The sequence below is a fragment of the Pseudophryne corroboree genome, chromosome 4 (assembly GCF_028390025.1).
Source record: "Pseudophryne corroboree isolate aPseCor3 chromosome 4, aPseCor3.hap2, whole genome shotgun sequence".
NCBI lineage: Eukaryota > Metazoa > Chordata > Amphibia > Anura > Myobatrachidae > Pseudophryne > Pseudophryne corroboree.
Genome location: NC_086447.1, coordinates 116,627,168 through 116,641,202, shown reverse-complemented (window position 1 = coordinate 116,641,202; position 14,035 = coordinate 116,627,168). Strand labels below are relative to the sequence as shown.

The 14,035-nt window shown below is 45.1% G+C and overlaps 1 protein-coding gene across 3 annotated transcripts in view; it reads right to left on the bottom strand.

The window, feature by feature from the left end:
* The window catches only part of NBAS (NBAS subunit of NRZ tethering complex), a 1,316,984-nt gene that overhangs the window by 1,109,226 nt on the left and 193,723 nt on the right, over positions 1-14,035 (bottom strand). For all 3 annotated transcript variants that reach the window (XM_063915380.1, XM_063915382.1, XM_063915381.1), the window contains exon 12: positions 12,059-12,187. In XM_063915380.1, the coding sequence (XP_063771450.1) occupies positions 12,059-12,187 (129 nt within the window). The remainder of the gene's footprint in view (positions 1-12,058; positions 12,188-14,035) is intronic.

The window sequence follows — 14,035 nt, the reverse complement described above, 5'->3', positions numbered from 1 at the left end:
ACTCCGACCTCCAACTGTTCCCTGGACTTTGCCCTTATCAGGAGATCGTCCAAGTAAGGGGTAATTAAGACGCCTTTTCTTCGAAGAAGAATCATCATTTCGGCCATTACCTTGGTAAAGACCCGGGGTGCCGTGGACAATCCAAACGGCAGCGTCTGAAACTGACAGTGACAGTTCTATACCACGAACCTGAGGTACCCTTAGTGAGAAGGGCAAATTTGGGACATGGAGGTAAGCATCCCTGATGTCCCGGGACACTATATAGTCCCCTTCTTCCTGGTTCGTTATCACTGCTCTGAGTGACTCCATCTTGATTTGAACCTTTGTAAGTGTTCAAATTTTTTTAGATTTAGAATAGGTCTCACCTAGCCTTCTGGCTTCAGTACCACAATATAGTGTGGAATAATACCCCTTTCCTTGTTGTAGGAGGGGTAATTTGATTATCACCTGCTGGGAATACAGCTTGTGAATTTTTTCCCATACTGCCTCCTTGTCGGAGGGATACCTTGGTAAAGCAGACTTCAGGAGCCTGCGAGGGGGAAACGTTTCGACATTCCAATCTGTACCCCTGGGATACTACTTGTAGGATCCAGGGGTCCTGTACTGTCCCAGCGTCATGCTGAGAGCTTGGCAGAAGCGGTGGAAGGCTTCTGTTCCTGGGAATGGGCTGCCTGCTGCAGTCTTCTTCCCTTTCCTCTATCCCTGGGCAAATATGACTCTTATAGGGACGAAAGGACTGAGGCTGAAAAGACGGTGTCTTTTTCTGCAGAGATGTGACTTAGGGTAAAAACGGTGGATTTTCCAGCAGTTGCCGTGGCCACCAGGTCCGATGGACCGACCCCAAATAACTCCTCTTCCTTTATACGGCAATACACCTTTGTGCCGTTTGGAATCTGCATCACCTGACCACTGTCGTGTCCATAAACATCTTCTGGCAGATATGGACATCGCACTTACTCTTGATGCCAGAGTGCAAATATCCCTCTGTGCATCTCGCATATATAGAAATGCATCCTTTAAATGCTCTATAGTCAATAAAATACTGTCCCTGTCAAGGGTATCAATATTTTTAGTCAGGGAATCCGACCAAGCCACCCCAGCTCTGCACATCCAGGCTGAGGCGATCGCTGGTCGCAGTATAACACCAGTATGTGTGTATATACTTTTATATGATATTTTTCAGCCTCTTGTCAGCTGGCTCCTTGAGGACGGCCCTATCTATAGACGGTACCGCCACTTGTTTTGATAAGCGTGTGAGCGCCTTATCCACCCTAAGGGGTGTTTATCGGGGGGAACCCACGCATTTAATTTATCTGATTCAGGAAAAACTACAGGTAGTTTTTTCACATCCCACATAATACCCTCTTTTGTGGTACTTGTAGTATCAGAAATATGTAACACCTCCTTCATTGCCCTTAACGTGTGGCCCTAATAAGGAATACGTTTGTTTATTCACCGTCGACACTGGATTCAGTGTCCGTGTCTGTGTCTGTGTCGACCGACTAAGGTAAACGGGCGTTTTAAAACCCCTGACGGTGTTTTTGAGACGTCTGGACCGGTACTAATTGTTTGTCGGCCGTCTCATGTCGTCAACCGACCTTGCAGCGTGTTGACATTATCACGTAATTCCCTAAATAAGCCATCCATTCCGGTGTCGACTCCCTAGAGAGTGACATCACCATTACAGGCAATTGCTCCGCCTCCTCACCAACATCGTCCTCATACATGTCGACACACACGTACCGACACACAGCACACACACAGGGAATGCTCTGATAGAGGACAGGACCCACTAGCCCTTTGGAGAGACAGAGGGAGAGTTTGCCAGCATACACCAAAAAACGCTATAATTATATAGGGACAACCTTATATAAGTGTTTTCCCTTATAGCATCTTTTTATATATTTCTAACGCCAAATTAGTGCCCCCCCTCTCTGTTTTAACCCTGTTTCTGTAGTGCAGTGCAGGGGAGAGCCTGGGAGCCTTCCCTCCAGCCTTTCTGTGAGGGAAAATGGCGCTGTGTGCTGAGGAGATAGGCCCCGCCCCTTTTTCGGCGGGCTCGTCTCCCGCTCTTCAACGGATTCTTGCAGGGGTTAAATATCTCCATATAGCCCCCGGAGGCTATATGTGAGGTATTTTTTGCCAAAAAATAGGTTTACATTGCATCCCAGGGTGCCCCCCTCCCAGCGCCCTGCACCCTCAGTGACTGCCGTGTGAAGTGTGCTGAGAGCAATGGCGCACAGCTGCAGTGCTGTGCGCTACCTTAAGAAGACTGAGGAGTCTTCTGCCGCCGATTCTGGACCTTCTTCTCTTTTCAGCATCTGCAAGGGGGCCGGCGGCGAGGCTCCGGTGACCATCCAGGCTGTACCTGTGATCGTCCCTCTGGAGCTAATGTCCAGTAGCCAAAGAAGCCAATCCATCCTGCACGCAGGTGAGTTCACTTCTTCTCCCCTAAGTCCCTCGTTGCAGTGATCCTGTTGCCAGCAGGACTCACTGTAAAATAAAAAACCTAAGCTAAACTTTTCTAAGCAGCTCTTTAGGAGAGCCACCTAGATTGCACCCTTCTCGGCCGGGCACAAAAATCTAACTGAGGCTTGGAGGAGGGTCATAGGGGGAGGAGCCAGTGCACACCACCTGATCCTAAAGCTTTACTTTTTGTGCCCTGTCTCCTGCGGAGCCGCTATTCCCCATGGTCCTTTCAGGAACCCCAGCATCCACTAGGACGATAGAGAAAAAAAACAGGGAGCGTAACCAGTAAACCATCTTAACTCACAACCAGAAAAGTAGTAGCATGACAAACAGGTTACCATATGTCCCCCATATCTAATTTGCCCAGAATAATTACCATCCTTCTCAGCTGCTTCTTGCCCAAAATATTGCAAATAACATAACTCACACAGAAACATATTACCATATCAACAGAAAAGAATCATTAAATAAGAGAATTTTACATATTCGCTTTAACTTATAGGCAATTTTATTAGGGTTTTCCTTTTGGAACTTTAGTATTTGTAGGGGAAGTGATATACTATTCTGCTAATTACTTTAACTCTGTTTCTGCCGAGGTGATAACATATTATAAAGCACCGTAATTCACCAACAAAGTGACTGGGAACTCCCAATGATAAGAGATATCATTTACCATCAAAGCTGCTATCACAGTGTGGAACGATCTTCGTTTAGACAGAGCAGCGGCTGAGAGGTCAAGGAACATTTGTAAACCCCCTAAAATATTCTAATCGACAGTTGATGTCGCCACTCTAAGGATAATCTCTTTAATGTTGGAAAAATGGACCTGCAATAAAGTATCTCTAGGATAATTAAGTGGACTAGATCTTTGCTTTAGAAGGCGATGATTGCCGTGATGCTATTATATAATAAGTGATCTTATGGGAGAATGCGTGCGGTATGGACAGTAGCAGATTGTTAAACTTTTTTTGGAGGGAGGTGTAAATGTACAATTGTTTGATTACATTGTTTTTGGTTTTCATTTGAGTTAAACTTAACCATTAAGAAATAAAACACATGTATTAAATAGTGAAATAAAATGAAAATCATCTCAGAGAGAGGATGTTATCTAAAGATCTTTTGTTAAATTGCTTTGCTCGGTACTGGGCAGCACTGTAGATACACTTGATTTAATCCTAATGAAAAAGAGGAGAGCCGTGTTCATTTATCTCCGTTTTGGATGTGACTGTGCGCCCGTCTGATCATACCTTGATGATGAAACGTTTCTGAGACCATAAAGCACACAAGTAATTACGGGTAATGGAGAATTAGCAAGATTCACATATAAAGTGTAATTTGTCCTTCACACTTATTTACATATGATGAAATCCATATTCTCCAGCTTTGTAACTGGAAGGTTCACATACAGGCTATAAGCAACACTACGCATTTTACCGCACATGAACAATCACCCGGCAAAATGAGAATAATTGACGATCATATTATTCTAAGGTAGTTTTAGCCCAAGAGGTACAACAGCTTTTTATCAGTTATACTGGTCCTAGAACATAGGATGACTCCAGCAGCAGAAACACCATACACTGTATACCTGCTGCAGAACTATTCTACAGGTCTTGTCTGTCCTGACCAGTTTATTTTAATACAGTTATACGCAGCAGTTACACAAATGAGCAGGACCCATTACGTTTCATCAGCAAAACAGGGTGCATTTAGGATATGTGGGTGAGTAGCACAGTGTCCTTACTGTCAAACAGGGCCTAATAGGACGTGTATAATTATGGGCAAAAGTGCTGATTATCTGAGGGCCAAATGCAGCACTTTGGATGTCCTCCTCGCCCACAGACTATGGTATGTTAGATGGCATTACTGTATATGTGTATGCACACGACTGTAAGGGGTTAAACAGGATTTCAAAATCTTGCACTCGCTTATCACCCAGCTACAAATCCAATGAAGTCACCCCCTTATAAGCCCTGTACTAGAAATAGCTCACTGTGTACAGGCGTCTAAGGGATCGGGTGGTTGGGCAAATAAATAATACAGAGCACGTAAGAGGCATTATTCACATGTGGTTGGAGGTGGCATCACTGCTGTTTCCTTGGAAGCAGCAGCACTGCACATATATAGTAATGCAGCAGGAGGCGTCTGAGATAAGTAGACGCCTCCTGCATGTGTGTGTGATCCAGTGCTGCATCGGATCACTTGCAACACCAGTGGCCGCTTGAGTGCGCCATGCAAGCCGACAGTCGCAGTTCCCACCAAGAGGCCAGAAAATCTCTGTCTAATATCGGAGATTCTGACCTTGTCACTCCCCCAAAATGTAGGTGACACGCCTCCGTTTTGTGGTAAAAGCTGCCGTCGCTGCTCCCTCCCCACCCCAAACAGCAGCAGACTGACAATCTCTTGACGTCTGCAGCCGCAGTGCATCCAACAAAGCAGGACCCGTACTGCGCATGCGCAATTTACTGCCCATTAGTACTTGGCGTCTCATGTCAGAAATCCTTCGGGTTCTGAATCAGGCCCACCTATATAATCATCAGCCCATTCACCGGATATTGGGTGATCGGTCCATGGACTGTATAGTCGGGTACGCAGCTTCAGACAGAGACCCAAAAAATGTATCACACAACAGCATCACGGACACCTAAAATAGTATCACACTGGATTTAAACGTATTTTGCCCTTAGCCCCCTTCCTTTATCTGTTCCGATGCAAACAAGGTTGGGATAAAATTGTCCTTTACTGAAAGCCTTTGCCCCCCCCCCCCATCCTGATAAGCGACAAGAATCTTTACGTACTAACATTCCACTGATTTTACACAATCTTTACCTTATAATTATTAGAGTTTTCCTGCAATAGAGTAACTAGGTTATCAGAGACATGGTGACACTCTGATCTCTGACATGACTGCACTTACGCTGGTTACCTATTTGTGTCCCCTGTAATTACTATTGTTTTCCAATTCCCTGGGTTGCTGGCCGCATCCTAAAGCAACATTTCTAAGGAGAGACATTTATTTACAGTCACATCTGTACCGCATGTTAGAGCTGTGATTGGGCCCCACTTCCGCAGGGTTCGGTGCGTTTTATAACAAAGAACAAGCACCTGTATCAGCGCTGCAGCAGTGTACTGTACATTCTGAGGGCCTTACATTAGGAACAATATGTCAGACCTAACATTTATTTGGACATCATTAAAAGGAAGATATAATCAGTGAAAGGTCTCTTTGCCAATTCAATTAGATTATAGGACACTCGCCCAGCACTTATTTCAGGATGGTAAACGGCTACCTCTAAAAGCGCCTGGTGGGGTGTATTTGTAATCATGTTTACAGCCACAATTATTTCTGGTTTCTAATTACTGTTATTTATGCACAGGTCACACAACACGGACATTTTCTGCATTAATGTTGGATAAAGTTATGAATAAAAAGGTTTTGTAAACGCTGATTTTACTGTGGATTAAAAAGATGTCAGAGACGTGTCATTTCTTTTTAAATTGACTGGGGCGGTAAATTAGAACTTTCGGGTCTATACTAAAAAAATTATTTTATTGTCGTGGTACAGATCTGTAACGTTACATTTTGTGATTTATTAGTCTTTTTAAGTAAAACTGAGTAATATTTAACTGCCGGTTAACATGCACTGAAGGGTTAGTTCTATATGAAGTTTTAGGCTTTTGTGTACTACCCATCCTATATTTTTCCATTACAGGGTGACTCTATATAACAGGTTTATATGAAACATTTAAGCAAGACCTGGGTTTTAGTATTGTGTTATCTGAAAACCCTAGTAATAAGATGATGTGATGGGGAAATGTTTGATTCTGCAGAGAAAGAGATGGTCACAGTTTTAAAAGTATATCTTAAATATTATAGATAGAGAGCACATATACACAGGTGTGGATCATTAGATCGAAAGTGTCTAGGTCGACCACTATAGGTCGACAGTCACTAGGTCGACAGGGTTTCTAGGTCGACATGTGCTAGGTCGACAGGTCAAAAGGTCGACATGAGTGTTGTTGTTTTTTTTGGTGTCGTTTTCTTCGTAAAGTGACCGGGAACCCCAATTAGTGCACCGTGTCCCCTCGCAAAGGTGCCTCGCTCCGTTACCGCTTCGCTCGGCACAGATTACAGTTCCAATCGTAGTCCATGTGGATCGTTAAGTATGAAAAAGTTTTTTTTTTAAAAAGTTGTTTTTTTTTTAAACTCATGTCGAACTTTTGACCTGTCGACCTAGCACATGTCGACCGAGAAACCCTGTCGACCTTCCAACCCTGTCGACCTATAGTGGTCGACCTAGACAGTGTCGATCTTCAGACCGGATCCCCATATATACAGATACATTATATTTATATCTGTAAACAGTTACCAAGGAAATATAAAAACTTGTTGTCACTCAGTAATAATGGGGCAGACTTAATGAGCCTGGAGAAGTGATAGAGCAGTGATAAGTGGAAGGTGATAACACACCAGCCAATCAGCTACTGTTATTCTTCAAACCCATAATGATTGGCTGGTGCGTTATCTCCTTCCACTTATCACTGCTTTATCACTTCTCCATGCATGATCAAAGAGCATTTCTTCCTACAGTCCCTGTGAAGAGCATTACTAATACTCCTTTTCCACTTAGAAGCACTGGTCGCAGCCGGGACCCTGACACATGTGCTACCCGGCTGTGGCCCGTGCTCAGCCCCCTCTCCCACTGCACTCACCAACCTGGCATAATGCCGGGCTGGTGACGCTGCTGGCAACGCGGCAGGGGTGTTGCTGGGAGATCACATGATCTCCCAGCGCCGCCCTTCCATACACTGTGAACGGGAGCCGTGTCGCATCGACGCGGCTTCCGCTTACACTGCACAGCTTACCGGGTTGAACTCGTGTTCAACCCGGTAAGCTACCCAGGTAGGATTCCCGGATCACTTGATCCTGGTTTTTGCAGAGGGACCCTTTTCCACTAGCAAAAAACACGGGTAAATGAGCGCCCCCGAGCATTTACCCGTGTTTTTTGAGCTAGAGGAAAAGGGGTAAGAAACAGGGCAACTGAGTGTCCGTGTGGAGCAAGTAAAGGGGTCTCCTACATGTTAATTTGACCTTGTTCAAGCGTGTGCTTCCAATTATGGAAAAACTGAACTATGATAATGGATCCCATACACGTAAAGGGTGAGGGTGCTCATGGCAATACATGTGTTTGAAGACAGGACATGGCGTTGTGTGTGTGGATCACAGGAAGGGCTTTTGGGTGTTTTGATTATTTAATGCCGCTGTATAACTTTTTATGTTAATTTACTTACAGTTAATACGAGGTGACTGGCTCCACTATTTGGTAAACACAATAAATCCGAGGAAAAGTTCTTATTCACCGCAGCGTCTGAACTTCTAGTAAAGTCGTTTCTCATTTTAAGGTTTCTGAATTGCAAAACGTAGCACAAAGCTTTAAGGCGTAGACAGTCTGCAGGTACCTGGGGGCAGATGTATTAAGCCCGGAGGAGTGATAAAGCAGTGATAAGTGCAAGGTGATAACGCACCAGCCAATCAGCTCCAATATGTAAATTGACAGTTAGGAGCTGATTGGCTGGTGCATTATCACCTTCCACTTGTCACTGCTTTATCACTTCTCCAGGCGTAATACATCTGCCCCCATATACTGTTAAAAAGGGAAGAGAAATTTCTAAACACAGTAGAGTACAGGTTGGGATTTACCCAGCACTGCAAGTATGCGGGTACGGGTGGGTACGGCGTACCCATAAGAATTTAGCCGTGGGTACGCCGTACCCATACCGATGGGCAGCCGCTCCTCCCCTCCCTCCCTCTGCTGCTCACCGTCGCTACCGCTGATGTGAGGGGAGGAGAGCGCAGCCTGCGCCTCTCCTGCCCCTCAGTGTCTTCGTTCAAATCAGCGCCGCCTGTGAGCCAGTCAGAGCTCGCGGTCCGGCAGCCTTGACTTTGATTGGCTCACAGATCGGCGCTGAATTGAACTCACCCGCCGGAGACTGAGGGGAAGGAGAGGCGCAGGCTGCACTCTCCTCCGTTCACACACACAGGACAGCAGCAGCAGCGGTGAGCAGCAGGGGAGGGGGGGGGGGGGGGGGGAGCTTCATGTATACCTGGCACTGGGGGCATATCTGGCACTGGGAGGGGCGGCATGTATACCTGGCACTGGGGGCATATCTGGCACTTGGAGGGGGGGCATGTATACCTGGCACTGGGGGCATATCTGGCACTGGGGGGTCATGTATACCTGGTACTGGGAGCATTTCTGGCACTGGGGGGGGATGTGTGTACCTGGCACTGGGGGAACATGTATACCTGGCACTGGGGGCATATCTGGCACTGGGGGGGACATGTGTATCTGGCACTGGGGACATATCTGGCACTGGGGGGGACATGGACATGTGTATCTGGCACTGGGGGGCATATCTGGCACTGGGGGGACATGTGTATCTAGCACTGGGGGCATATCTGGCACTGCGGAGACATGTGTATCTGGCACTGCGGGGACATATGTATCTGGCACTGGGGGCATTTCTGTATCTGGCACTGGGGCCATATCTGCATCTGGCACTGGGGGGCAATGTATATCTGACACAGTGGGGGCATTTGTGTATCTGGCACTGTGGGGCAATGTATATCTGGCACTGTGGGGCAATGTGTATCTGGCACTGTGAGGCAATGTATATCTGGCACTGTGAGGCAATGTATATCTGGCACTCTGGGGGCATTTGTGTATCTGGCACTGTGAGGCAATGTATATCTGGCACTCTGGGGGCATTTGTGTATCTGGCACTGTGGGGCAATGTGTATCTGGCACAGTGAGGCAATGTGTATCTGGCACAGTGAGGCAATGTGTATCTGGCACTGTGGGGCAATGTGTATCTGGCACAGTGAGGCAATGTGTATCTGCCACTGTGGGGCAATGTATATCTGGCACTGTGCGGCAACGTGTATCTGGCACTATTGGGGTCATATGTGTATCTGCCCCTCCCCCCATATGTGTATCACACCCCCATTTTCATTGGCCACACCCCATGTGGCATTTGGTCACACCCATTTTTTGGCGCACACGCGCACAGTACCTGCAAGACATTTTTTCTACTTGCACCACTGGATTTACCATATGTATGAATCGAGATATTTAGGTGGAAAGTATAAAGCACTTGTAGATAGATACACTGGGTCAAGGCAATGAGCCCAAGTTTGTCAACTACAGTAATACCAGGTATGGATACATTGTAAGCATTAACATAAACATACAGTAGCAGCAGCTAGAAGGCAGAATACAAATAATAAAACACAACATAAGCTAAGAATCACACTTATAGGCAGGCAACAAGTGAAGCACGGCCAATTTACAGCACCTTATCCTGAGATAGAGCCTTAAACAGCTGTAGATGACGTATGTAGCAAATGGAAAATTATGCATATGACTCTCTCTACCATTTAGGCGGGTATTCAATTATTTCGACAGGGCGAAAAGATGGCACTATCCGCCGAGAGGGGTTCCGACACTGATTGAACACCCCCCTTAATATCTAAAAGGTAAGTGTTTTCCCCTCTTCTCTTTCATTCAGTGTGACCACAAAGCCACATCCTCCCACAATCCTCACTTTTCGATAGGACATCATGGGTGGTATTCAAATGATATATCATACCCAATCTAATTTCTAAAGTGATCCCCGTTATCGCGCATATCGCGCCCATAGTAATCAGGATTAGCTGCATAGAGGGTTGGGCGCCTTGCTAACCCGGGTGTAAAAAGCTGAAATGAAGATACCACTCCCGTTAGCGGAAACCAAACGGGTGTAGAAGTGGGTGAAAAGAAGTGAATACCGCCCCGAGTCTAGCACCTCCACCACTTGCTTTACTGCCAAATACTGCTCTCCTCCTGTGGTCTGAGGGTCCACCATTAAAATGCAATTGTGATATAAGTGCAAGTCCTATCACTGGAGTAAACAGTATTATTTAAAGTCCACTAATCCCCAACATGGAATTTGTGCAGTTACCCGATATAGATGGAGCTTATTAATTCACCCAGAATCAGTGACATTAGTGGCAATGTTCTTCACTGACCTCATGATTATTATTAAGGCCACTTGAAGACCTTTAAAAGAACTGACCAGGCCATGAAATGGTCTTCTCATCTCCACTGCGTCCAGGGCAGAGGCACAAATTCACAACTGCTAAATAACTTGAAAGCTTGGGACTGGATACTAAGATTTTTGAATGGATAAGATCTTGGTTGCAGGATAGAAAACAGAGAGTTGTGGTAAATGGAGTGCATTCACAGGAGGGAAATGTTGCCAGTGGAGTATCACAGGAATCTGTATTTGGACCAATGCTTTTTAATATCTTTATTGGTGACATTGCAATGGCAATAAATGGAAAGTATGCCTTTTGCAGATGACACAAAGGTATGCAACAGGGTAGACACACCAGGAGGGGTAAAACAAATGATTGAAGGTCTAGGTAGACTAGAGGAATAGTCAAGAGAATGGAAATTACAGTTTAATGCCAAAAAATGCAAAAACATGCACTTGGGTCTCAAAAATCCATAGTATGAATGGCACTATACTGGAAACTGAGGAGGTAAGGGATCTAAGAGTCACTATTTCAGGTGACTTAAAGGCAGGTAAGCAATGTAACAAAGCAATGAGGAAGGCTAGTCAGATGCTTGGCTGCATTGGGAGAGGAATCAGCAGCAGAAATAAAGAAGTAATAATGCAACTGTATAGGTCATTGGTACGGTCTCATCTGTGTGTGAACACTGTGTTCAATTCTGGAGGCCATATCTTCAGAAAGATATTAATATATTAGAGACTGTACTAAGAAGGGCAACTAAAATGGTGCATGGCCTACATCACAAAACATACCGAGAAAGACTAAAACATCTCAATATGTATAGTTTGGAACACAGAAGGGAAACTGGGGACATGACAAAAACTTTCAAATAAATCAAGGGTTTTAACAAAGTCCAGGAGGGAAACATTCTTCAAATGAAGAGAAGTATTAGAACACGAGGACATTCACTGAGACTGGAGGTAGGTAGGTTCAGGGGAAATTTGAGGAAAAATAACTTCACAGAAAGGGTAGTGGACAAGTGGAATAGCCTTCCATCAGAAGTGGTAGAGTGTAAGATAGTAGAGTAATTTAAACATATATGTGATAGACATAAGGATTTCCTTATAAAGAAATATGGATCAAATAAAGTTGAGGTAAAAATATGGTTAAAAAAAAAGGGACAGACTAGATTGACTAAGTGGTTCTTATCTGCTGTCAAATTCTATGTTTCTATGTAACTAAGGGACCTCAATTAGGGTCCCAAAAACACTTTGCAGGCCAATGGTCTAGTAGATCAGACACTTTCAATCATAATATTTAATTGGTAATTAATAAAAGATATCTTGGACTTACTTATGGCTTTTAGGAAGGAGGTGGGCAAATTATTAAATCTTATAAAGTTTGCTAGATTCGCAGATGAACATGTGATCCTATTACAAGAAAATATCAGCTATACCCAACGCTGTCAATGCTTCTAAAAACATACCAGGTACAACTTGGTCAAAGCCACTGGTGGAGGTGGAGTGTACGTACCTGCCCGCTCTGAGGCCACTCCCCTTGGTGTCTGAGTGACGGCACCTCCCACACGGACAGCTTCCCAGACAAATGGATCACAGCCAGGAGTGTTCCATCAGGAGAAAGGCTCATCTTAAAAACACCATCCTGTGAGATAAACAAAACTGTGAGTGGAAGAACACTATTAGAATTACTTCCATCCCCAGCAACACTGAGGAATGGTCAATCTCTATTTAAAGATACATAGTAACAAAGTATTACATCCTCTGTTTACCTAATTCAGGGACGTTAATAGCGAATGGTTATATTTGCTGCGCCATCTGCAGAGACACAAGCCCACCTTGATTTCCTTACATTATAAAAAAGTCACAAATCGTTTTATTTTATTCCTAGAAATTACGTTAAAGACATGAAGACAGACAAACTATATTTTAGAAAAAAATATGTATTTTCAGCGTTTAAATGGATTTGGACCATAGATAGTGGTCTAGAGTGGCAGAATGGTAACAGCCAGTTCCTCACTCACCACATAAGAGAGCTATGTATGTAGTGGCTCTGTCCAGCCTTCCAACATACCAAGGTGCAAACCTTTTTACTCATTGATAACATGAGCTACCAACAAATGCACGGGGCCAAATAAATTACACTTTTTACATGCGTTACTTGCATGGTTTTGTTGTGGAATGTTTTTTGGAGTACTGCTTGTACCATTCCTGTACATTTGATGCATTTTAATGCGGCGTGGGTGTATGTTCTATGAAATTGTAGAAGGTCTGTCCCATCACCTCAATGCGCAGAGTGGAAGCCGAATGCCACAACAGCTCCCCCTGCCCGGGAGATGGGACAGATCAGGAAGAGGATGAACAGCCACCAGGAACAGGGGTAAGGCACGACAAAACAATGGGGTGCCTGCATGGGGGAGGGGGGGGGGGGGTAACAAAGGACTGAACGGGACTCAGAACAGAACCAGAGTGGAGGGCGGGATGGGGCGGAACCTGAGGTGACCTGGCATATGCTCCCAGGTGTAATAAGCTAATGTGTTTGTGTGTATAGTGCCTGACAAACATATATACAGTATGAATAAAAAAAAATGATGGTAGTCTTCGCATTGTTAAATCTCTTTCTGCGAGGTACACTGATTTCCACAGGGAATAACATTGGGGTGTAGAGTTGGATCTCGATCAGAGGCACCAACAGTCTAAAGCTTTGACTGTTCCCAGGATGCACTGCACCGCCTCCTCTATAGCCCAGCCTCCAGGCACTGGAGCTTAGTTTTGTTAACCAATCCAATGCAGTAGCAGGCAAGAGAGACGGTAGATGTTAGCCACATAGAACCACGTTCTCAAGACAGGAGAAGGGACCAGCAGCTAATGCCATACAAACCCAAAGAAGCGAAGTGCGTCAGGGTGGGCGCCCTGTGGAAACCAGTGTACCTCGCAGAAAGAGATTTAACAATAGTAAGTCTACCACAAATCTCCTTTTCTGCAGCGGGGTACACTGGTATTCCACAGGAAATAACATAGAGGATGTCTTAAATCAGTTCCTCATCGGAGGGGACGCACAGTAGCGGGCACAAGAACCCGGTGTCCAAAGAAAGCATCCTGGGAGGCGGAAGTATCAAAAGCATAGAACCTTATGAACGTGTTCACTGAGGAACACATAGCCGCCTTGCACAATTGGTCAGCGGATGCGACACGGCAGGATGCCCAAGAAGGTCCAACAGACCGAGTAGAATGGGCCTTGATAGCAGCAGGAACTGGGAGTCCAGCCTGCGCATAAGCTTGTGCAATCACCATTCTAATCCATCTGGCCAAGGTTTGCTAATTCGCAGGCCAGCCACGTTTGTGAAAACCAAAAAGTACAAAAAGGGAATCTGACCTCTTGATAGAGGCAGTCCTTTCCACATAAATACGGAGAGCCCGTACCACATCCAAAGATCGCTCTTTGGAGGACAAACCAGAAGAGATGAAGGCTGGAACCACAATCTCTTGGTTA